The sequence below is a fragment of the Salvelinus alpinus genome, chromosome 23 (genome assembly GCF_045679555.1).
Source record: "Salvelinus alpinus chromosome 23, SLU_Salpinus.1, whole genome shotgun sequence".
NCBI lineage: Eukaryota > Metazoa > Chordata > Actinopteri > Salmoniformes > Salmonidae > Salvelinus > Salvelinus alpinus.
This window is the reverse complement of record NC_092108.1, coordinates 20,271,048-20,295,906: the sequence shown is the minus strand read 5'-3', so window position 1 is coordinate 20,295,906 and position 24,859 is coordinate 20,271,048. Positions and strand designations below refer to the sequence as shown.

At 44.3% G+C, this 24,859-nt stretch overlaps 1 protein-coding gene across 2 annotated transcripts in view; it reads left to right on the top strand.

Annotated features, from left to right (window-relative positions):
- LOC139550511 (protein zyg-11 homolog) overlaps window positions 1–24,859 on the top strand; it is a 50,533-nt gene that overhangs the window by 19,643 nt on the left and 6,031 nt on the right. For both annotated transcript variants that reach the window (XM_071361447.1, XM_071361446.1), the window contains exons 6-12: window positions 21,761–21,825; window positions 21,960–22,059; window positions 22,250–22,300; window positions 23,494–23,655; window positions 23,744–23,791; window positions 24,368–24,568; window positions 24,652–24,704. In XM_071361447.1, the coding sequence (XP_071217548.1) occupies window positions 21,761–21,825; window positions 21,960–22,059; window positions 22,250–22,300; window positions 23,494–23,655; window positions 23,744–23,791; window positions 24,368–24,568; window positions 24,652–24,704 (680 nt within the window). The remainder of the gene's footprint in view (window positions 1–21,760; window positions 21,826–21,959; window positions 22,060–22,249; window positions 22,301–23,493; window positions 23,656–23,743; window positions 23,792–24,367; window positions 24,569–24,651; window positions 24,705–24,859) is intronic.

The following is a 24,859-nucleotide window of genomic DNA, read 5'->3' as shown; positions in this document are numbered from 1 at the left end:
AATCGTAGTGTCACAAACCATTTCTTCCCTCTTGAGTGTACAGCCCCAATGGATTCATGCACGTAAATGTCACTTTCACTGTTCAGCTCTGAACATTGAGTAACATCATCAACACAGTGAATCTTGCCCTCACTCACCCTTCTTTTGCTTTTGAGACACACTTTTGCAAAGTGATTATTAGTTCCACAAGCTCTGCATGGTTTTCCGTAGGCAGGGCAGTGCTCTTTGCCACGTGTGTGTGTATTCCCACAGTATTTACATGCTACGGGGCTCTCTGTGTTCACCGTTCGTGGTGAATTACTCTGCCTCGATTGGTTTTGTCTGAATGTCTGCCTAGCAACAGCGTGAACAGTATCAACGTCGGTGCGTGGGGTTTCCGTTTCCATTGCTCTCATTCTCATGTCAGTGACTTCAGCAGTGCGGCACATTTCGATGGCAGTTACTAATGTTAAGCCTCTCTCTCTCAGTAGACGCCGGCGCGTATTCTCATTTGCAATTCCCAGTACTATTTTGTCACGAATCAATTCATCTTTCAATCCCCCGTATTCACAAGTGGCGGATTTCTCTCTCAAACGGGTTACAAAGTTGTGTACTGACTCACCCTCTTCCTGTTTGCAGCTTCCGAAAACGAACTGCTCATAAATGACGTTTCTGGCGGGTTTGAAGTAATTCTCCAATGCATCCAATATAGCCTTTGCATCACACTGTTGTCGTGCAGTGAGGGTGAGATTGTGCCGGTAGATATGCCTGCATTCGCTGCCCATTAAACTCCTCAGAGTTGCCGCTTGTACCTCGTTGGGTTTCTCATGTAGACCGGTCGCCAGCGCATAGTCCTCGAATTCATCCCTGAAGTTGTCCCAATTAGTATTCCAGTCCCCTGTGAGAACCATGTGATTTGGTGGCGGAATGTTCGCTGCCATAGCAATGGAATAGGAGATTTCTTTGCCTTCAGTCATGGAGGTAGGTAGTGATGCTAGCTAGCCAGCTAACAACGAGTTGATCAGTGTTGTGAGTAGGAAACGGCGTGTGTTCGCATATGGAACGTAATTGCGCCTATACTGTACTTAGCTACAAAAATACCAAACGTGTGTTTCCCGAGCCACTTCTGATACCATGTTTCTGTATGATATGTTGGATAAAGGAATAAAGACAGACACCAATGTCAAGTTCAATAGCCTTGTTGAGCATTGTACAAAGCCCTACGCGTGGAGTCTGGGCAACAGTCCAGCTAGTCGATTACCTATCAACTAGACTCCGTAACAGCACCCCCAGACCATCACATTGCCTCCACCATGCTTGACAGATGGCGTCAAGCACTCCTCCAGTATCTTTTAATTTTTTCTGCGTCTCACGAATGTTCTTTGTGATCCGAACACCTCAAACTTAGATGTGTCTGTCCATAACACTTTTTTTCCAATCTTCCTCTGTCCAGTGTCTGTGTTATTTTTCCCATCTTCATCTCTTTTTATTGGCCAGTCAAAGATATGGCTTTTTCTTTGCAACTCTAGCTAGAAGGCCAGCATCCCGGAGTCGCCTTCACTGTTGACGTTGAGACTGGTGTTTTGCGGGTACTATTTAATGTAGCTGCCAGTTGAGGAATTGTGAGGCGTCTGTTTCTCAAACTAGACACTCTAATGTACTTGTCTTCTTGCTCAGTTGTGCACCGGGGCCTCCCACTCCTCTTTCTATTCTGGTTAGAGACTGTTTGTGCTGTTCTGTGAAGGGAGTAGTACACAGCGTTGTACGAGATCTTCAGTTTCTTGGCAATTTCTCGCATGGAATAGCCTTCCATTTCTCAGAATAAGAATACACTGACGAGGATATTAAAGCTGATCTACCCCCTAAAAAAATACAATTAAATAAAGAGGGAGGGGGGGGTAGGTGTCAATGCAAATAGTCTGGTTGGCTATTTGATTAATTGTTCAGCAGTCTTATGGCTTGGGGGTAGAATCTGTTAACCTGTCTGGCTCCGGGGTTCCGCTAGCGGAACTCCTCCCACATTCCACTGCAAAGGCAGAGCGCGAAATTCAATTTTATTTTTTTAGAAATATTTAACTTTCACACATTAACAAGTCCTATACAGCAAATGAAAGATACACATCTTGTGAATCCAGCCAACATGTCCGATTTTTAAAATGTTTTACAGCGAAAACACCACGTATATTTATGTTAGCCCCCCACCAAATACAAAAAAGGACAGACATTTTTCACAGCACAGGTAGCATGCACAAAACCAACATAACTAACCAAGATCCAACCAAACTAACCAAGAAACAACTTCATCAGATGACAGTCCTATAACATGTTACACAATAAATCTATGTTTTGTTTGAAAAATGTGCATATTTGAGGTATAAATCAGTTTTACATTGCAGCTACCATCACAGCTACCGTCAAAAATAGCACCGAAGCAGCCAGAGTAATTATAGAGACCAACGTGAAATACCTAAATACTCGTCATAAAACATTTCTGAAAAATCGATGGTGTACAGCAAATTAAAGACAAACATCTTGTGAATCTAGCCAATATTTCCGATTTAAGTGTTTTACAGCGAAAACACAATATAGCATTATATTAGCTTACTACAATAGCCTACCACACTACCGCATTCATTCATCAAGGCACGTTAGCGATAGCAATAGGCACGTTAGCGATAGCGAATAAACCAGCAAAAGATATTAATTTTCACTAACCTTCATAAACCTTCATCAGATGACAGTCCTATAACATCAGGTTATACATACACTTATGTTTTGTTCGAAAATGTGCATATTTAGAGCTGAAATCAGTGGTTATACATTGTGCTAACGTAGCATCTTTTTCCCAGAATGTGCGGATATTTTTCTAAAACTCACCTATTCTGACCAAATAACTATTCATAAACATGACTAAAAAATACATGTTGTATAGGAAATGATAGATACACTAGTTCTTAATGCAATCGCCGTGTTAGAATTCTAAAAATAACTTCATTACGACATCCAGCTTATGTTATAGCGAGAGCGTGCCCAAAATCTGGGCGCTACCTAATAGTACACATGTTCGACAGATATATGAAATAGCATCATAAAATGGGTCCTACTTTTGATGATCTTCCATCAGAATGTTGTACAAGGGGTCCTTTGTCGTGAACAATCGTTGTTTAGTTTTAGAACGTCCTCTTCTCCAGTCAATTAGCACGGAAAGCTAGCAAAGTAGCGCGAAGCTCTCCTTCCTGAACAAAGGCACACAACGCAACACGCCTAACGTCCCGAAAAATTTTCAATAATCTAATAAAACTATATTGAAAAAACATACTTTACGATGATATTGTCACATTTATCAAATAAAATCAAAGCCGGAGATATTAGTGGTCTATAACGACAGCTTTCCAGAAGGCAATCCCAGGCTCCTTCTTGCGCTTTCCAGAAAACAGGAAATGGGTGACACGTCATGCCAAGAGCTTTTATTCCACCTCAGACCAAGATAAACACATCTAGTGGCATCTAGTGGAAGGTGTATGACGTGCATGTATACTAATACGTATCAAGCCCATTTATAGGCAGGCCCTAGAACAGAGCATCGTTTTCAGATTTTCCACTTCCTGATCAGGAAGTTTGCTGCAAAATGAGTTCTGTTTTACTCACAGATATAATTCAAACGGTTTTAGAAACTAGAGAGTGTTTTCTATCCAATAGTAATAATAATATGCATATTGTACGAGCAAGAATTGAGTACGAGGCCGTTTAAATTGGGCACGATTTTCCCCCAAAGTGAAAACAGCGCCCTCTGTCCTCAACAGGTTAAGGATTATTTTGGACCTAGACTTGGAGCGCCGGTACCGTTTGCCGTGCAGTAGCAGAGAGAACTTGGGTGACTGGAGTCTTTGACAATTTTTTGGGCCTTCTTCTGACGCCGGCTAGTATATAGGTCCTGGATGGCAGGAAGCTTGGACCCAGTGATGTATTGGGCTATACGCACTACCCTGTGTAGCGCCTTGCGGTCAGAGGCCGAGCAGTTGCCATACCAGGCGGTGATGCAACCGGTCTCGATGCTCTTGATGGTGCAGCTGTCGAACTTTTTGAGGATCTGGGGACCCATGTAAAATATTTTCAGTCTCCTGAGGGGGAAAAGGCGTTGTCGTGCCCTCTCCACGACTTTCTTGGTGTGTTTGGACCATGATAGTTTGTTGGTGATGTGGACACCAAGGAACTTGAAACTCTCGACCCGCTACACTGCAGCCATGTCGCTGTGAATGGGGGCATGTTCAGCCCTCCTTTCCTGTAGTCCACGATCATCTCCTGTGTCTTGTTCACGTTGAGGGAGAAGTTGTTTTCCTGGCACCACACTGCCAGGTCTCTGACCTCCTACCTATAGGTTGTCTCATTGTTGTTGGTGATCAGGCCTACCACCGTTGTGTCATCAGCAAACCTAATGATGATGTTTGAGTCGTGCTGGGCCATGCAGTCGTGGGTGAACAGGGAGTACAGGAGGGGACTAAGCAAGCACTCCTGAGGGGCCCCTGTGTTGAGGATCAGTGTGGCAGATGTGTTGTTGCCTACCCTTACCACCTGGGTGCTGCCCGTCAGGAAGTCCAGGATCCAGTGACAGAGGAAGGTGTTTAGTCCCAGGGTCCTTAGCTTAGTGATGAGCTTTGTGGGCCCTATGGTGTTGAAGGCCCTATGGTGTTGAAGGCTGGGTTGTAGTCAATGAACAGCATTCTCACATAGGTGTTCCTTTTGTCCAGGTGGGAAAGGGCAGTGTGGAGTGTGATTGGGATTGCGTCATCTGTGGATCTGTTGGGGCGGTATGCGAATTGGAGTGGGTCTAGGGTTTCCCGGGATAATGGTGTTGATGTGAGCCATGACCAGCCTTTTAAAGCACTTCATGGCTACCGACGTGAGTGCTACATGGCGGTAGTCATTTAGGCAGGTTACCTTAGTGTTCTTGGGCACAGGGACTATGGTGGTCTGCTCGAAACATGTAGGTATTACAGACTCGGTCATGGAGAGGTTGAAAATGACAGTGAAGACACTTGCCAGTTGGTCCGCAAATGCTCTGAGTACACATCCTGGTAATTCACCTGGCCCGCGGCCTTGTGAATGTTGACCTGTTTAAAGGTCTTGCTCACATTGGCTACAAAGAGCGTGATCACACAGTCGTCCTGAACAGCTGGTACTCTCATGCATGGTTCAGGGTTGCTTGCCTCGAAGTGAGCATAAAAGGCATTAGACCCGTCTGGGAGACTTGCGTCACTGGGCAGCTTGCAACTGGGTTTCCCTTAATAGTTTGCAAGCCCTGCCACATTCGACGAGCGTCCGAGCCGGTGTAGTAGGATTCAATCTTAGTCCTTATTGGCACTTTGCCTGTTTTATGGTTCATCTGAGGGCATAGCGGGATTTCTTATAAGCGTCCGGATTAGTGTCCCGCTCCTTGAAAGTGCCAGCTCTAGCCTTTAGCTCAGTACAGATGTTACCGGTAATCCAAGGCTTCTGGTTGGGATATGTACGTACCCTCACTTTGGGGGTGGCGTCATCGATGCACTTATTGATGAAGCCAGTGACTGAGGTGGTATACTCCTCAATGTCATTGGATGAATCCCGGAACATATTTCAGTCTGTGTTAGCAAAACAGTCCTATAGCGTAGCATCCATGTCATCTGACCACTTCCAAATTGAGCGAGTCACTGGTACTTCCTGCTTTAGTTTTTGTTTGTAAGCAGGAATCAGGAGGATAGAATTATGGTCAGATTTTCCAAATGGAGGGCGAGGGAGAGCTTTGTACGCGTCTCTGTTTGTCAAGTTAAGCTGGTCTAGAGTTTTTTTTTCCTGTGGTTGCATATGTGATATGCTGGTAGAATTTGCCTGCATTAAAGTCCCCAGCCACTAGGAGCAGCATTTCTTGATGAGCATTTTCTTGTTTGCTTATGGCCTTATACAGCTCGTTTAGGGCGGTCTTAGTGCCAGCGTCGGTTTGTAGTGGTAAATAGACGGCTACGAAAAATATAGATGAAAACTCTCTTGGTAGATAGTGTAGTCTACAGCTTATCATGAGGTACTCTACCTCAGGCGAGCAATACCTCGAGACTACCTTAATATTAGACATCGCGCACCAGCTGTTATTGACAAATAGACACGCACCCCCACCCCTCGTCTTACCGGACGTAGCTGCTGTGTCCTGCCGATGCATGGAAAAACCCAGCCAACTGTATATTATCCGTGTTGTCGTTCAACCACAACTCTGTGAAACATAAGATATTATAATTTTTAATGTCCTGTTGGTAGGATAGTATCGAACCGAGCTCATCCAGTTTATTCTCCAGTGATTGAGCGTTGGCTAATAGAACGGATGGTAGAGCCGGGTTACCCACTCGCCGACGAATTCTCACAAGTCACCATGATCTCCGCCCGCTGTATTTCCTTCTTTTCTTAATGCGAATGACGTGGATTTGGGCCTTGTCTGAGACCAACATTATATCCTTCGCGTCCGACTCATTAAAGAATAATCTTTGTCCAGTTTAAGGTGAGTAATCACTGTTCTGATATCCAGAAGCTCTTTTCGGTCATAATAGATGGTAGCATCAACATTATGTACAAAATAAGTTACAAACAATGCGAAAAAACACAAAATAGCACATTTGGTTAGAAGCCTGTAAAACGGCAGCCATCCCCTCCGGCTCCATTAATCAACAGTGTTTGGTGTGGTTGTCAAGAGGTCAAGGACCTTGAGGATTTAAAGACACTCATATAGTGATTCTTTCTTTGAAAGTTGCGAGCTTACACCGCAGGACTTAGAGGTTCCCAGCGGCTTCATTGCTCCAGACCACCGCAAGGGGGAGTTAAAGCACTCATTATACATTTGGTCTCAATGTTTTTATATGACCAATCATATAGAGTGGTTCCAATGACGAAGTTGATGCGAGCCACCCGTCCCTGGTGACTTCCTTTAGCAAAGATGGCTGACAAAACATTACGGTGGAAGCAAATGTAAGTCATTATAACATTATAACGAGTCATGCAAAAGGTATACAATTGAGAGGAATATGTTAATTAATGAAGAGATCAAACGATTGTGCATATTTTTTCGGCATAAAGTTAATTTACGAAAATTGCTATTTAGCAAGTTAGCTGACTAGCTAACATTAGCCAGCTAGTGTTATGACATGAGTATGAAATTGTAATGTCTGTTATTGTTTTAGGTGCTCCTGAGAAAACCAGCAAACCAGGCCAGTCTTGTGAAACAGTGGATGTAAATCATCTAGCTAGCTAAAGCATTTACTGCAAATTGAATGTACTATTGTGTTAGCTTGCCTTGCTTATATTTTCCATGCAATGCAGCTGAAGTAACATAGCTAGTTAACTATTTATTTGCCTATTGTGGTGTAGGATAAAAATAACTGTATGCCTATGGATGTGTAGCTAGCTACAGTATGTAGCCGATCTCTGTATGAACCCTGAAACGTTTGGTATGAATATTAGTTCAGAACCTATGAACCTCATCTATCATAATTGTTGTATTGACTTCAAGTCTGAATGGCATTAATAAAGCTATGGATTGAGTAGAATATTATAACTTTATTGTGCCAAGGATGCAAGTCCTATATACATATACTGTAGTTATTACCACACATGAGATCCCCACATTGTAGCCTGTACACTGAATATATTCCCTGATCATGTACTCTTCCTTGGCAAATTAATGTGCGGTTCAGGTATAAATCTCTGACATTCTTATTCAGTCATATCCAATACTAGGTGTATCAAACTCCATTCTTTGAATGATGCTGTGTCTGCATGTATGTATTACACTTAAACAGTGTTTACCGCTCCTGCTCCTGGGACATCAATGATTACACATTGTAACTATGCAATAGACTAGAAAAATTATTTAAGTAAAGGCTGATTTGTAATTCATATGTACAGAAAAAAAACAGTACACTACACGCCCCATGCATATCTAACTCCATCTGCATTAATCTGAGGACACAGGATAGATGTAGTATTTCAATGAGATACTTACTTTCAACCAGTGAATAATGTGAAACGCTTTATTGAAAGTTCATTAGCCAGGTGTTATAAATACATAATACATGCATTATAAATATTATAATTGTAATATTATAAATACAAGTTAAATCTGTACTTCAATGCACATATGGTGTGCATTATAAATAAAGAGGCACAAATAGGAGGTGTGGAGAGAGGTGTAGAGAGAGGTGTAGAAGACAGAAAAGGAAAGATGTAAAACAGAGGAGCAGGGAAGACCGCATATGATTCATGAATTACAGTGCTACCCTAATGTTCTCTCAGTTGATCACAATTACATAGTGTCTCCAGTGGTGTCTCCTAACCAGCCTTGGGCTCCCAGTCGGCCCGGAGGTTATCTTAAGAGCGGGTGAGGTGGAGATGATGGGACTGGCTTCCTCTCACATCAAAACATACCTGCAGACGAGAGACAGATGGATAGAGAGAGAGCATGATTAAGCTTTGTTTTTTTTATTCTAACACTGTCAGTCATTATAATCATCAGGAGGTGAAATGCAAAACTGACCTTGGATCATTACCTGTGGGACTACTACATCTCTATCTGTATTTCAATGTAAAGCATCTCTTTAATAATACTTCCTGTTGACCTGACCAAGTAACCTCTCACCTATGATCACGCTGTGCCCTCTGTCAGCAAGTTCAGATGCGGGAGGGGTTCACCAACACAGCTGATATAACTCTGTGTGTGTAGTCTCACCTGGTGTCCACACTAAGTGGCTACAGAGTACTTTATGCTGAAAAACAGACACATGAGGACAAACAATAGAATATAATGGCATTATTAGACATTTACATTACCAGATCACAAATGAATACATAAGTACCACTTGAAGCTTGATGATGACTTGATCATTTGAATCAGTTGTGTAGTGCTAAGGCAACAGCTGCTGAGGTGTCAGGTTCACCTCTGTACTTAAAGGGTGATTATTCCAACTCTCTATGAAATGCTGCAGATCTGCCCACAGACGAGGTAGGAACATATATCCCACACAGAAGAGGTGGATAGAATGCGACAGGCCAAGGTAGCCTTCTCCCTCCAAACTGTGCAGCAAGTTGTAGTACTGACATGTCACAGCATTTCAAACATCGTTCCACTCCATCAGAGAGAAAGAAAAGGTTTTGTTGGGGGAGGAACCTAATCTCTGTGGTCTTCCTCCATGAATAGTGAACACTGAGGTGGGTCCGAGGTTATAGAAATACAAGTTGTGTGTGCCTCTGTGAGTGGTTACTGACTGTATGTGATGCAGACACCTATCTGAGTGTACTTGAAACATTTAAATATAGAGGGCTATGTGTCTCACCACTTGGTGATTGCAAGGCCAACCCCCAGGGAATTCATGACTAGGCAGCTGTAACCGATGTGAAAATCCGGGTCACTGCACCAATGTAACAGTATAACTTTACGTCTGTCCCCTCGCCCATACCCGGGCGCGAACCAGGGACCCTCTGCACACATCAACAACAGTCACCCAAGAAGCATTGTTACCCATTGCTCCACAAAAGTCGCTCCATTTAATTTCTAAGGGACCTGCTTGCAGTTCCTACGGCTTCCACTGGATGTCAACAGTCTTGAGAAATTGGTTGAGGTTATTCCTTTGTGTAATGAAGAAGTACGGCCATCTTGAAGTAGAGTCACTCGAAGTGTCCTGTTTGTTAGAGGCGCGAGACCAGAAAGCTAGCTATAGCTGGTTTTAATCCTGTATTGAACACAGATCATCCCGTCTTCAATTTTATCAATTATTAACGTTAAAAAATACCTAAAGTTGTATTACAAAAGTAGTTTGAAATTTTTTGGCAAAGTATACAGGTAACCTTTCAGATATTTTGTAGTCACGTTTGAGCAAGTTGGAACCGGTGTTTTTCTGGATCAAACGCGCCAAATAAATTGACATTTTGGATATATATCGACGGAATTAATCGAACAAAAGAACCATTTGTGATGTTTATGGGTGTAACGGCTGTCGTCGGTGGAAGAAGGTGAGGACCAAGGTGCAGCGTGGTAAGTGTCCATAACGTTTATTTTAAAACATAAACTGAACACTATGAAATACAAAACAATAAATGTGAACATGAACGAAACCGAAACAGTACCGTGTGGCAACAAACACTCACACGGAAACAAACACCCACAAAACCCAACAGAAAACAGGCTACCTAAATATGGCTCCCAATCAGAGACAATGACAAACACCTGCCTCTGATTGAGAACCATATCAGGCCAAACGAAAACCCCACATAGAAACAGAAAACATAGAACCCACCCAACTCACGTCCTGACCAACACTAAAACAAAGAAAATACAAAAGAACTAGGGTCAGAACGTGACAATGGGCCATATTGGAGTGCCAACAACAGAAGCTCGTCAAAGGTAAGGCATGAATTATATTTTTATTTCTGCGTTTTGTGTCGCGCCTGCAGGGTTGAAATATGCTTCTCTGTCTTTGTTTACTATTGTGCTAAACTCAGATAATAGCATCGTTTGCTTTCGCCGAAAAGCCTATTTGAATTCTGACATGTTGGCTGGATTCACAACCAGTGTAGCTTTAAGATCCAAGATGGCGTAGCAGTGTAGACGTGTATTTTTTAGTGCTCTCGTGCACATTGTATTTTTTCGTACTTCTTGTATATATTTATTATATTTTTTTCTATCTCTTTTCGATTTTCAATTCGATTATACCTTCCGGTAACCTACCTCACCCAATGTGGTACGGAATCGCTATCATTTTTTATCTTTGGAACACATTCACGAACCCCCAGTAGCTAACCAGCTACAAGCTACCAGCTACAAGCTACTTAGCCATTTTTAACCGATGCTAGCAGCTTTTACCGTTGGAACTGTGGAACACATTCAAGAACCCCCAGTAGCTAACCAGCTACAAGCTACCAGCTACAAGCTACTTAGCCATTTTTAACCGATGCTAGCAGCTTTTACTTTCGGCACAGACACCAGCCCTGTTATTAGCCTGGATATTACTCACCAATTTAACAGCATCGGACTGTCTCTCGACAACAACGCCGGATTCCTGCCGTAATCCCTGAGCCACTACTTCTGATCCTCACAGCTAGCCTGCAGCTAACGCAGCTAGCACAGCTAGTGCCACTGCTACGAAGCTAGCATCAGTTAGCAAACACAATTCTACAATCACAACCTCTCTCTCGCCATCCGGCCTGGATTCTCTGTCGACACGACCACATCTGGTCTGCAGACGATTACCCCATCCGCTGTACCCTCAACCGGCCTCCGTCTGAGCAGACCCCCTTCGTCTGAGCAGACTCTCCCCCCGGGCTACTAACTTTAAACACCGCGTGCTAGCTTAGCGGCGACTTCCCTGCTCCATCTACGGCTGCCCCCTGGACACTATGATCACCTGGCTACATAGCTGATGCCTACCGGACTGTCCATTAATTTACGGTACTCCATTCTGTTTACTTCTGTTTTATCTGTCGGCTCTGTGTTTTAACTCAGGCTCTGTGTGTAGTTAATCCGACCCTCTCTGCCTAGTCGTCGCCATTTTTACCTGCTGTTGCTGTGTTAGCTGACTAGCTGCTGTTATCTCACCTGTTGTTTTAGCTAGCTCTCCCAATCAAGACCTGCAATCACTTTATGCCTTACTGTATGTCTCTGCCAAATATCAATATGCCTTGTATACTGTTGTTCAGGCTAGTTATCATAGTTATCATTGTTTTGGTTTGCAATGGACCCCGTAGTTCCACTCTCCGTACCTCTGATACCCCCTTCGTCCCACCTCCCACACATGCGGTGACCTCACCCATTGAGACCAGCATGTCCAGAGATACAACCTCTCTTATCATCACCCAGTGCCTGGGCTTGCCTCCGCTGTACCCGTGCCCCACCATACCCCTGTCTGCACATTATGCCCAGAATCTATTCTACCACGGCCATAAATCTGCTCCTTTTATTCCTTGTCTCCAACGCTCTAGGCGACCAGTTTTGATAGCCTTTAGCCGCACCCTCATCCTACTACACCTCTGTTCCTCGGGTGATGTGGAGGTTAACCCAGGCCCTGCATGTCCCCAGGCACCCTCATTTGTTGACTTCTGTGATCGAAAAAGCCTTGGCCTCATGCATGTCAACATCAGAAGCCTCCTCCCTAAGTTTGTCTTACTCACCGCTTTAGCACACTCTGCCAACCCTGATGTCCTTGCCGTGTCTGAATCCTGGCTTAGGAAGGCCACCAAAAATTCTGAGATTTCCATACCCAACTATAACACTTTCCGTCAAGATAGAACTGCCAAAGGGGGAGGAGTTGCAATCTACTGCAGAGATAGCCTGCAAAGTTCTGTCATACTTTCCAGGTCTATGCCCAAACAGTTCGAACTTCTAATTTTAAAAATTAATCTCTCCAGAAATAAGTCTCTCACTGTTGCCGCCTGCTACCGACCCCCCCTCAGCTCCCAGCTGTGCCCTGGACACCATCTGTGAATTGATCGCTCCCCATCTAGCTTCAGAGTTTGTTCTGTTAGGTGACCTAAACTGGGATATGCTTAACACCCCGGCAGTCCTACAATCTAAGCTAGATGCCCTCAATCTCACACAAATCATCAAGGAACCTACCAGGTACAACCCTAAATCCGTCAGCATGGGCACCCTAATAGACATTATCCTGACCAACCTGCCCTCCAAATACACCGCTGCTGTCTTCAATCAAGATCTCAGCGATCACTGCCTCATTGCCTGTATCCGCTGCGGGTCCGCGGTCAAACGACCACCCCTCATCACTATCAAACGCTCCCTAAAACACTTCTGCGAGCAGGCCTTTCTAATCGACCTGGCCCGGGTACCCTGGATGGATATTGACCTCATCCCGTCAGTTGAGGATGCCTGGTCATTCTTTAAAAGTTACTTCCTCACCATATTAGACAAGCATGCTCCGTTCAAAAAATGCAGAACTAAGAACAGATATAGCCCTTGGTTCACTCCAGACCTGACTGCCCTCGACCAGCACAAAAACATCCTGTGGCGAACTGCAATAGCATCGAAGAGCCCACGCGATATGCAACTGTTCAGGGAAGTCAGGAACCAATACACGCAGTCAGTCAGGAAAGCAAAGGCCAGCTTTTTCAAGCAGAAATTTGCATCCTGTAGCTCTAACTCCAAAAAGTTCTGGGATACTGTAAAGTCCATGGAGAACAAGAGCACCTCCTCCCAGCTGCCCACTGCACTGAGGCTAGGTAACACGGTCACCACCGATAAATCCGTGATGATCGAAGACTTCAACAAGCATTTCTCAATGGCTGGCCATGCCTTCCTCCTGGCGACTCCAACCTTGGCCAACAGCCCCCCCCCCCCCCCCCCCCCCCGCTGCTACTCGCCCAAGCCTCCCCAGCTTCTCCTTTACCCAAATCCAGATAGCAGATGTTCTGAAAGAGCTGGAAAACCTGGACCCATACAAATCAGCTGGGCTTGACAATCTGGACCCCCTATTTCTGAAACTGTCCGCCGCCATTGTCGCACCCCCTATTACCAGCCTGTTCAACCTCTCCTTCGTATCATCTGAGATCCCCAAGGATTGGAAAGCTGCCGCGGTCATCCCCCTCTTCAAAGGGGGAGACACCCTGGACCCAAACTGTTACAGACCTATATCCATCCTGCCCTGCCTATCTAAGGTCTTCGAAAGCCAAGTCAACAAACAGATCACTGACCATCTCGAATCCCACCGTACCTTCTCCGCTGTGCAATCCGGTTTCCGAGCCGGTCACGGGTGCACTTCAGCCACGCTCAAGGTACTAAATGATATCATAACCGGCATCGATAAAAGACAGTACTGTGCTGCCGTCTTCATCGACCTGGCCAAGGCTTTCGACTCTGTCAATCACCATATTCTTATCGGCAGACTCAGTAGCCTCGGTTTTTCTAATGACTGCCTTGCCTGGTTCACCAACTACTTTGCAGACAGAGTTCAGTGCGTCAAATCGGAAGGCATGCTGTCCGGTCCTCTGGCAGTCTCTATGGGGGTACCACAGGGTTCAATTCTCGGGCCGACTCTTTTCTCTGTATATATCAATGATGTTGCTCTTGCTGCGGGCGATTCCCTGATCCACCTCTACGCAGACGACACCATTCTGTATACTTCTGGCCCTTCTTTGGACACTGTGATAACCAACCTCCAAACGAGCTTCAATGCCATTCAACACTCCTTCCGTGGCCTCCAACTGCTCTTAAACGCTAGTAAAACCAAATGCATGCTCTTCAACCGTTCGCTGCCTGCACCCGCACGCCCGACTTGCATCACCACCCTGGACGGTTCTGACCTAGAATATGTGGACATCTATAAGTACCTAGGTGTCTGGCTAGACTGCAAACTCTCCTTCCAGACTCATATCACACATCTCCAATCCAAAATCAGATCTAGAGTCGGCTTTCTATTTCGCAACAGAGCCTCCTTCACTCACGCCACCAAACTTACCCTAGTGAAACTGACTATCCTACCGATCCTCGACTTCGGCGATGTCATCTACAAAATGGCTTCCAATACTCTACTCAGCAAACTGGATGCAGTTTATCACAGTGCCATCCGTTTTGTTACTAAAGCACCTTATTCGACCCACCACTGCGACCTGTATGCCCTAGTCGGCTGGCCCTCGCTACATGTTCGCCGTCAGACCCACTGGCTCCAGGTCATCTACAAGGCTATGCTAGGTAAAGTGCCGCCTTATCTCAGTTCACTGGTCACGACGGCTACACCCACCCGTAGCACGCGCTCTAGCAGGTGTATCTCACTGATCATCCCTAAAGCCAAAACCTCATTTGGACGCCTTTCCTTCCAGTTCTCTGATGCCTGCGACTGGAACGAATTGCAAAAATCTCTGAAGTTGGAGACTTTTATCTCCCTCAACAACTTTAAACATCTGCTATCCGAGCAGCTAACCGATCGCTGCAACTGTACATAGTCCATCGGTATATAGCCCACCCAATTTACCTACCTCACCCCCCCCATACTGCTTTTATTTCCTTTTCTGCTTTTTTTTGCACACCAGTATCTCTACTTGCACATGACCATCTGATGATTTACCACTCCAGTGTTAATCTGCTAAATTGTAATTATCTGATTTATTGCCTACCTCCTCATGCCTTTTGCACACATTGTATATAGATTCTCTTTTTTTCTTTTTTCTACCATGTTATTGACTTGTTTATTGTTTACTCCATGTGTAACTCTGTGTTGTTGTCTGTTCACACTGCTATGCTTTATCTTGGCCAGGTCGCAGTTGCAAATGAGAACTTGTTCTCAACTAGCCTACCTGGTTAAATAAAGGTAAAATAAAAATAAAATAAAATAAAAATTTGGTATCTTTCATGTGTGATTTAATGAAAGTTAGATTTTTATAGTAATTTTCATAGTAATTAATTTGAATTTGGCACTCTGCATTTTCTCAGGCTTTCTGCCAAGTGAGACAGTAGCGTCCCGCCTAAACTCAGATTTTTGGATATAAATATGAACTTTACCGAACAAAACATACATGTATTGTGTAACATGAAGTCCTATGAGTGTCATCTGATGAAGATCATCAAAGGTTAGTGATTCATTTTATCTCTATTTCTGCTTTTTGTTACTCTTCTCTTTGGCTGGAAAAATGGCTGTCTTTTTCCGTGACTTGGCTCATACCTAACATAATCGTTTGGTGTGCTTTCGTCGTAAAACCTTTTTGAAATCGGACACTTTGGCTGGATTTACAACAAGTGTATCTTTAAAATGGTGTAAAATACTTGTATGTTTGAGGAATTTAAATTATGGGATTTCTGTTGTTTTGAATTTGGCGCACTGCAGTTTCACTGGCTGTTGATGAGGTGGGACGCTACCATCCCACATACCCTAGAGAAGTTAATGGCCCTGACTTTCTGGTCTAACTCTTCATCTGACATATCAGAATAGCATTCCCTGACAGACATATTGTGTTCTTTCATCCTTCTGTAAAAAAAAAGCTTAACGTTACACTGTCATGAAATATGATTATATATCGACTATGAAACAAATAGGACATGGCCTGCTTATGCGTTGCCATGAAAGGAAGTTAGATGAATTCAACTGAAAATGGCGAGAACAGGCGTTTGTAGCTAAATGTTTTTGGTTAGCTTGAGAATAATAATTGCATGATTTATCATTCTACGGTATGTATGTATCTATGTAATATAGTAGAATGTTATGAACCGACACTGAACCGTAGGAGCTAACTACGAGCTACAGTGTGGCAAAAAAGTATTTAGTCAGCCACCAATTGTGCAAGTTCTCCCACTTAAAAAGATGAGAGAGGCCTGTAATTTGCATCATAGGTACACTTCAACTATGACTGTAAGGCCTGGGTGTCGAAGTGTGAAGTCAAAGCGCAGGAAACAGCAGGTGCAAATACAAATGTTCTTTAATGAACACGGACAAACTAGGCCACCCTACTAACACACTGGGTGTACTTCTTAACCAACCCCAGACACGGGGGAAACGAACACAGTCCAGTAAACATGTAGCACAAAACCAACACCACTACTTACAAACAAACAATCCCGCACAAAGAAACGTGCGGGCCGGCTGACTAATAAGCCCAACTAATTAACCCTAATACAAAACAGGTGAACCCAATAAACACATAGGGAGGGGGAGAAAAGGATCAGTGGCAGCTAATAGGCCGGTGACGACGAACGCCACCCGAACGGGAAGGAGAGCCTGCCTCGGTCGAAGTCGTGACAATGACAGACAAAATGAGGAAAAAAATCCAGAAAATCACATTGTAGGATTTTTTATGAATTTATTTGCAAATTATGGTGGAAAATAAGTATTTTGTCAATAACAAAAGTTTATCTCAATACTTTGTTATATACCCTTTGTTGGCAATGACAGAGGTCAAACGTTTTCTGTAAGTCTTCACAAGGTTTTCACACACTGTTGCTGGTATTTTGGCCCATTCCTCCATGCAGATCTCCTCTAGAGCAGTGATGTTTTGGGGCTGTTGCTGTGCAACACGGACTTTCAACTCCCTCCAAAGATTTTCTATGGGTTTGAGATCTGGAGACTGGCTAGGCCACTCCAGGACCTTGAAATGCTTCTTACGAAGCCACTCCTTCGTTGCCCGGGCGGTGTGTTTGGGATCATTGTCATGCTGAAAGACCCAGCCACGTTTCATCTTCAATGCCCTTGCTGATGGTAGGCTTTGTTACTTTGGTCCCAGCTCTCTGCAGGTCATTCACTAGGTCCCCCTGTGTGGTTCTGGGATTTTTGCTCACCGTTCTTGTGATCATTTTGACCCCACGGGGTGAGATCTTGCGTGGAGCCCCAGATCGAGGGAGATTATCAGTGGTCTTGTATGTCTTCCATTTCCTAATAATTGCTCCCACAGTTGATTTCTTCAAACCAAGCTGCTTACCTATTGCAGATTCAGTCTTCCCAGCCTGGTGCAGGTCTACAATTTTGTTTCTGGTGTCCTTTGACAGCTCTTTGGTCTTGGCCATAGTGGAGTTTGGAGTGTGACTGTTTGAGGTTGTGGACAGGTGTCTTTTATACTGATAACAAGTTCAAACAGGTGCCATTAATACAGGTAACGAGTGGAGAACAGAGGAGCCTCTTAAAGAAGAAGTTACAGGTCTGTGAGAGCCAGAAATCTTGCTTGTTTGTAGGTGACCAAATACTTATTTTCCACCATAATTTGCAAATAAATTCATAAAAAATCCTACAATGTGATTTTCTGGATTTTTTTTCTTCTCATTTTGTCTGTCATAGTTGAAGTGTACCTATGAATTACAGGCCTCTCTCATCTTTTTAAGTGGGAGAACTTCCACAATTGGTGGCTGACTAAATATTTTTTTGCCCCACTGTATGTAGAAGTTGGACGCAGTCCTTCGCAGGTGTCCGCTATGACTTCCTTTGTGTCGGAAAGAAATCCTGAACAGTATTGGTTGTAGCCAAACTGACACTCAAAAAATGGCCAAAATGGAGTGTGGTTGATAGTGAAATTAAATTTGAGTTTTGTTTTCAAATACATTTGCTTTACATACGTCTCAAAATATTTTTGTGGAACAAAATGCATAAAGTTTTGCGCTCTATTACAAAATATTTGATTGCGATTTCTTTTTTTACTTTGACGCATCGTTTATGCTTTCAGAACAATTATTTTTATTGAAAATAAAGTTTTGCTCTCAACAAAAAGACACAAATGTACCTCCATAGCATATAACAATTTGCCTGTGAATAACCAGACCTTCATACAAACTTGCTATGCAGAATTCTTGATGCACAACCGAAGGTGCTGCCATATGCTGCCAGCATGCCCACAAGCGAGCCACTCAGGCGGAGAATGATGCGTGGAAGAGGGCGAGGAACGAGATGGGAGTAACAACAATTTGTTGCAAGTTGGGGAGGGGGGCTAATAGCTGAACAATAGACTATTCAGCCTTTACTAAAGAATAGTCTAATAGCCGAGCTAGGTGTGAAAAACCCCTGTCCTAACACAGACCATTGAACCCCGGTCTCCCGCATGCCCTGCCCACACGACACAGGGATTCTTTAGCTAAATAGCCCAGTACTGTACTGCCGACCGTCACATTGTACAGCTCCTTATTTTCCGTTCCATCCTAACAGAAACCCAGAGTGTTTTTAGTTTTTCATGGAATATAAACACCATAATGCAAATTAATTAAGCAAGTACCAGTCAAAAGTTTGGACACACCTACTCATACTACTATTTATTTTTACTATTTTCTACATAGTGAAATAATAGTGAAGACATCACAACTATGAAATAACCCATACGGAATCAGTTAAGATTTTGATCTTATTTAGAAGGACAGCCTACTCCTTCCTCCTCGTCGGGGATTTGAACCCCGGTCTCCCACGTGCCTGCATTTTGTAGTACAGACATGGCCTGCTCTCCCTTATGTAAGGAATTTGGCATTTTCCCATGTTTACAACAGTATATATTGTAGGATATGTTTACTTGTCAGACTGCACAGTAGCCTAATAAACAAATGCAGGTGGCTTATATCTTCATAATGCTTTAAATGCTTTATTATCCAAATGTAAAAGCATATACTGTACAGTACTGTATATCTTCATCAGCATCTTTATGCTTTATGCTTTTTATGTTAATAAAATAATGATAAAAATACTCTTTCAAAATGCAGATGTTGATTTAGTTATGGATCCAATTGAATTACTATGGGAATAAATATCACTGATTTACAGAAATATTGGAACAAAGTTGTCTAATGAAGGCAAACAATTTAGAATCGTCCAATCCTCTTATGCTGTAGCCTAATCCCGACCGTCACGTTGTACAGCGCCATATTTTCCATTCCATCCTAACAGAAACACTGAGGGTTTAGTTTTTAGTTTTTCTTGGAATAGAAACACCATAATATTAATCTAATTAATTAAACCAAATTTCTTAAAATCAATCCCATATACTATGTTATAACAAAAAAAGGTTTTAAATTATCTGGTAATGCCAATATGGAATACTATCAAATGCTTCTGAAAGATGCCCTCTGGTGGTCAAACTAGCACTAACTTGCATTAACAGAAAAAATGGCTGACAATTAGATAACGTGCCCCAGAATCCTGCAGCCTGCCCGCAAGGTGTGCTGCAGTATGACACAACTTTTAAAGGAGCAACCACTGTACTTCTCGAGCCGTTCAAGAATTACCTTCATGAAAGGGTTGCTACCTACATTTATGAGCACAAGGATCTCACTCTTGCGAAAGCTGCAGTCCTTGCAGATGAGTTTGTGTTGACACATAAAAATACCTTCACTAACAAAGCACCCAGTAGTTATCCATACACAAAAGGCAATCCAAAGAAGTCACCTCTTACTGCAAGATTACAGTCTTTTTCTACAGTGCCCAAAGATAAAGATTGGCAGAAAACTGTTTTTTCGTATCCGCCAGTTTGTCATTGAGAAAGGACACATTGCCGTGAGAAAGGAGACATCGTCTCTGTGTCCTAAGTTGAAATAGGAAAAATAAGCGGGAGAAAAAGCCATTTCTTTTTGTGGGAGCACTCCAGCCCATTAAGTCTCTGGTTGGGACAGGTATATCTCCTAAACAAGTTTTTGGATCAGATGTGTATGAACCCTTTGTTTCAGATGAGTTTGTGTCTCTGCAGAGTGGCGATGCTGTTAAGCAGCCGGTGAAGATAATGTGAGACACTGGGGCAGCCCAGTCCTTCATTTTGGAGGGTGTTTTGCCTTTGTTGGTGCAAGGCGTGGAGATGGGTTGTATGGAGGTTCCGTTGTATAATGTGGAACTTGAGTCTGGTCTTATTTCTGGTTCCGTCGTCGTTGGGGTGAGGACTAGCCTACCGGTGATGGAGGTGTCATTCATTTTGGGAAACGATTTGTATGGAGGGAAAGTCGTGCCAAGTCCTGTCAATTGTAAAGAACCCAGAGTAGAGGAACCTGATGTTATCAGAAAAGTACCCTAGAGTGTTCCCAGCGTGTGCGGTTACACATACTATGTCTAAGAAAGTCACCAGGAGCAAGTCTAGTGTTGAGGAGGATGTCAGCGATCCCACCATGATCAATCTATCTGAGACGTTTATGAGTGATCCTGATTTCGGGAAAACCTCCTGAGTTGACCTCTCCTTTGAAAACCCCAAAGGTGAGCGAGTTTGTAGGACCACTGAAGGAAGAGGGGGTCCCTACAGTTGATACTATGTTTAGGAAGCAGTTAATTGTGGAACAGATTAAAGATGTTTAACTCTCCCCTCTTTTTGCTGAGATACGTCCAGAGGTGGAGTTTTATGAAGTTCGCGTGGGTTACTTTGACAGAGATGGTGTTCTAATGAGGAGATGGCATTCTCGCGCCACTTCTGGGCAAGACGATTGGCTCAGTGTATCTCAAATTGTAGTTCCAATTACGCTTTGACTGTATCTTGCGTAACTTCTTCTAGCCTGGTCTGAAACAAGATGTTGTGTCTTACTATGAATCCTGTTATGTTTGCCAGCACATGGGTGAACCAAACCAAGCTGTACCAGTTGCCACCTTGCAGCCTATTCCTGCTTTTGACTAACCTTTCAGCAGGGTTCTGATGGATTGTGTTGGTCCTTTGCCCAAACCAAAGAGTTTCTGTTAACCATTATGTGCGCTGTCACTCGTTTCCCTGAGGCTATTGAAAATCACGAAAATTACTACGGATATTGCAGGAGTTTCCACTTGAGATCGGATATGTCCGTGGTAAGGACAACTTGGTGATTGTCTTTCAAGGGTGGGCAGTCGATAAGTTTTGTGTTTTGCATTTAGCCAGTGTGTAGCCCTGGCTCACAATTTATTTTGACTGCACGTTTTGATATTTTGGAGATTAGTTTTGTTTGGTTGCGCTCATTCAAAGGGGATGAGAGATATAGAAACGTATGTGATTTTACCCGTTTCTCAACTTGTGAGTTTTAGTATTCTGTCTGTAATAAAAACCTTTTGTGAGGAAAAACTCATTCTGATTGGCTGGGCCTGGCTCCTCAGTGGGTGGACCTGGCTGCCAAGTGGGTGGGCCTATGCCCACCCATGGCTGCACCCCTGCCCAGTCATGTGAAATCCATAGATTAGGGCCTAATTTATTTATTTCAATTGACTGATTTCCTTATATGAACTGTAACTCTGTTGCATGTTGCGTTTATATTTTTGTTCAGTATATTTATTTGTTTATGCATTATGTGGTGATGTTTTGCTGATGAGTTTCCTGAAAGGGACACAATAAATTATTTATATAACCACAGCCTGTGCTTCCCTCTTTCCAGTTACAGAAGAACTGCCTGCTGGTGCTCTGCAGTGACACCATCCTTCAGGACGTCCCTTTTGACAGGTCAGTCTGTCCATAGCCTGGTGAATTGAAATCAATCTAAATCAATTAAATCGAAACCTTGAGTTATGTGTACAGATCTTAAGTTAGGGTTAAGTCCTAGGTGTTATAGGATCTCACTGCTGTGTCCCTGTCAGGTTGGAAGCAGCCAAGCTGGTGATGAACTGGCTCAGCGGTCATGTGGACCGGACTCTGCAGCGGATGGCCGTGGCCGTCATTTCCATACTAGTGGCCAAAGTAGGTCCCCACCCTTCTTTAAATGCATTATTTCCTCAACCTTAACATCTCCATACAAGTAGGCAAAGTAGTTCACCCCATACCCCCCATGGACCTGCATTTTTGACTGGGAATAGGGTTGATGTACTGGACTCCATGGGCAGTTGGCCGTGGCTAAGATCATTTGTTGAAGCAGTTTGTCTCTCTGCAGCTGTCCACAGAGCAGACCACACAGCTGGGGGCTGATATATTTATTATGAAGGTAAGAAATCCGTCCCTCCATTTTCCTCTCCCCCTCGCTTCACCTTTATCTCTCTCCCCCTCACCTCTCCTTTATCTCTCTCCCCCTCTCCTCACCTTTATCTCTCTCCCCCTCTCCTTTATCTCTCTCCCCCTCACCTCACCTTTATCTCTCTCCCCCTCACCTCACCTTTATCTCTCTCCCCCTCTCCTTTATCTCTCTCCCCCTCACCTCTCCTTTATCTCTCTCCCCTCACCTCTCCATTATCTCTCTCCCCCTCACCTTTATCTCTCTCCCCTCACCTTTATCTCTCTCCCCCTCACCTTTATCTCTCTCCCCTCACCTTTATCTCTCTCCCCCTCACCTCACCTTTATCCCTCTCCCCCTCACCTTTATCTCTCTCCCCCTCACCTCTCCGTTATCTCTCTCCCCCTCACCTCTCCGTTATCTCTCTCCCCCTCACCTTTATCTCTCTCCCCCTTACCTTCTCTTTTCCTTCCCCCCTCACCTCATCTCACCCCCTCCCTCACCTCATCTCACCCCCCCACCTCACCTCATCTCACCCCCCCCACCTAATTTTTCCCTCTTCCTCCCCTTATCTCACCCTCTTCCCCCCTCACCTCACCCTCTCCCCCCCACCTCATCTCACCCTCCCCCCTCACCTGAACTCACCCTCTTCCCCCCTCACCTCACCCTCTTCCCCCCCACCTCATCTCACCCTCTTCCCCCCCACCTCATCTCACCCTCTTCCCCCCCACCTCTTCTCACCCCCTCACCTCATCTCACCCCCCACCTCACCTCATCTCACCCCCCCACCTCATTTTACCCTCCTCCTCCCCTTATCTCACCCTCACCTGATCTCAACCTCTTCCCCCCTCACCTCACCCTCTCCCCCCCACCTCATCTCACCCTCCCCCCTCACCTGATCTCACCCTCTTCCCCCCCTCACCTCACCCTCTCTCCCCCTAACCTCATCTCACCCTCTTCCCCCCCTAACCTCATCTCACCCTTTCTCTCCCTCCTCACGTCTCCTCTCTCTCTCCCCTTCACCTAACCCCTCTTCCTCTCTCCCTCACCTCTATCTCTCCTCCTCTCTCCTTCTAACCTCTCTCTTTCTCTCTCTCTCTCCCTCCCCCTGACTCCTCTCTCTTTATTCCTCTCTTCCCCCTCACCTCTCTCTCACCCTCTATCTCTCTCTGTCTCCCCTCTAACAGCAGCTGCTGGGTATAGTGCAACAGAAAGCCATGGCAGGAGTAGTGGACTCCACTCTGAAGTTTGCCCTGAGTGCTCTGTGGAACCTGACTGATGAGACACCCACTGCCTCGCGACACTTCATCCAGTGTCAGGGCCTGGAGCTGTATGAGGAGGTGCTGGAGGTAGGAGAAGCGCACACACACACACACACATTTATAGTTGAAATAGTGGAACCATTCAAAGAATTGTCCTCTCCCTCTTGCCTTGCAGACCTACTCTTCTGAATCGTCTATACAGCAGAAAGTTCTAGGTCTTCTGGTAGGTCTTTCTGTTTCAACATGTTGCAGTTGTTTGTTTGTGTATGTCAGTGCTGTGATTTTCTACATTATCATTGTGCATATTATTTACATGTGTTACCCTTTGGGTTGTATGCTCAAGTCATAATTGCACAGAGAAAATGCATGTTTCTGTAATCAAAACAACTTCTGTTTTGTTTGAGCCAGTAAAGATAAACAAGGGACAGACACAACCACATCATAAAAACTGGAAGCATTTATCTGTTGATTGTCCATGGTGTTCTGTCTCCCTCCACCCTGCGCCTGGGTTCATTAGGCCACACTATATACACACATTTGAAAGCATGTGTAATAGGATCAGATAGTACATCCCTATTTTACTCTGTTTGGGAGCGTTTTCTTCTGTTTCATTCCTACTGAACACTACTCAGGGCCAGTATTTATAAAGCATTTCAGAGTGAGAGTGCTGATGTAGGATCAGTTTTGTGTTTTAGATCATAATGAATATGATTATATGGACAGGGGGACCTGCTCCTAGTTCAGCACTCCTACTCTGAGTCGCTTGATGAATATGGTTCCTGGTCTCTCTGTGGTCCAGAACAACATAGCAGAGGTGGAGGAGCTGCAGGCAGACATGATGCAGGAGGACCTGTTGGAGCATGTAGTGACCCTGCTCCAGGGGCCCCAGGTGGAGGTGGGGGTCAGCTACTTTGCTGGGGGCATCCTGGCCCACCTCACCTCCAGACAGGATGCATGGACCCTAGACCAGGGGCTCCGACAAACCATACTGGAACAGCTGGTACAGTGTGTGTGGTGTGTGTGCATATCAGTGTTTTCTTAAGTGTTTTCTTTACTCCAATTACCTGTCTTTACTTTCTACAGCATGCTGCCATACTGACCTGGGCCCTCCCTGAGCGTGAGATGGTGTCCTACAGGTAAGACTGACTGCCTGTCTGTCTGTCTGTCTGAGCTACTCAGAGAAGCCATATATATCATATATCTGATCAGCGTCTTCATCTCTCTCTGTTCCTCTCTCTCTCTCTCTATGTTCCTTTCTCTCTCTATGTTCCTTTCTCTCTCTATGTTCCTC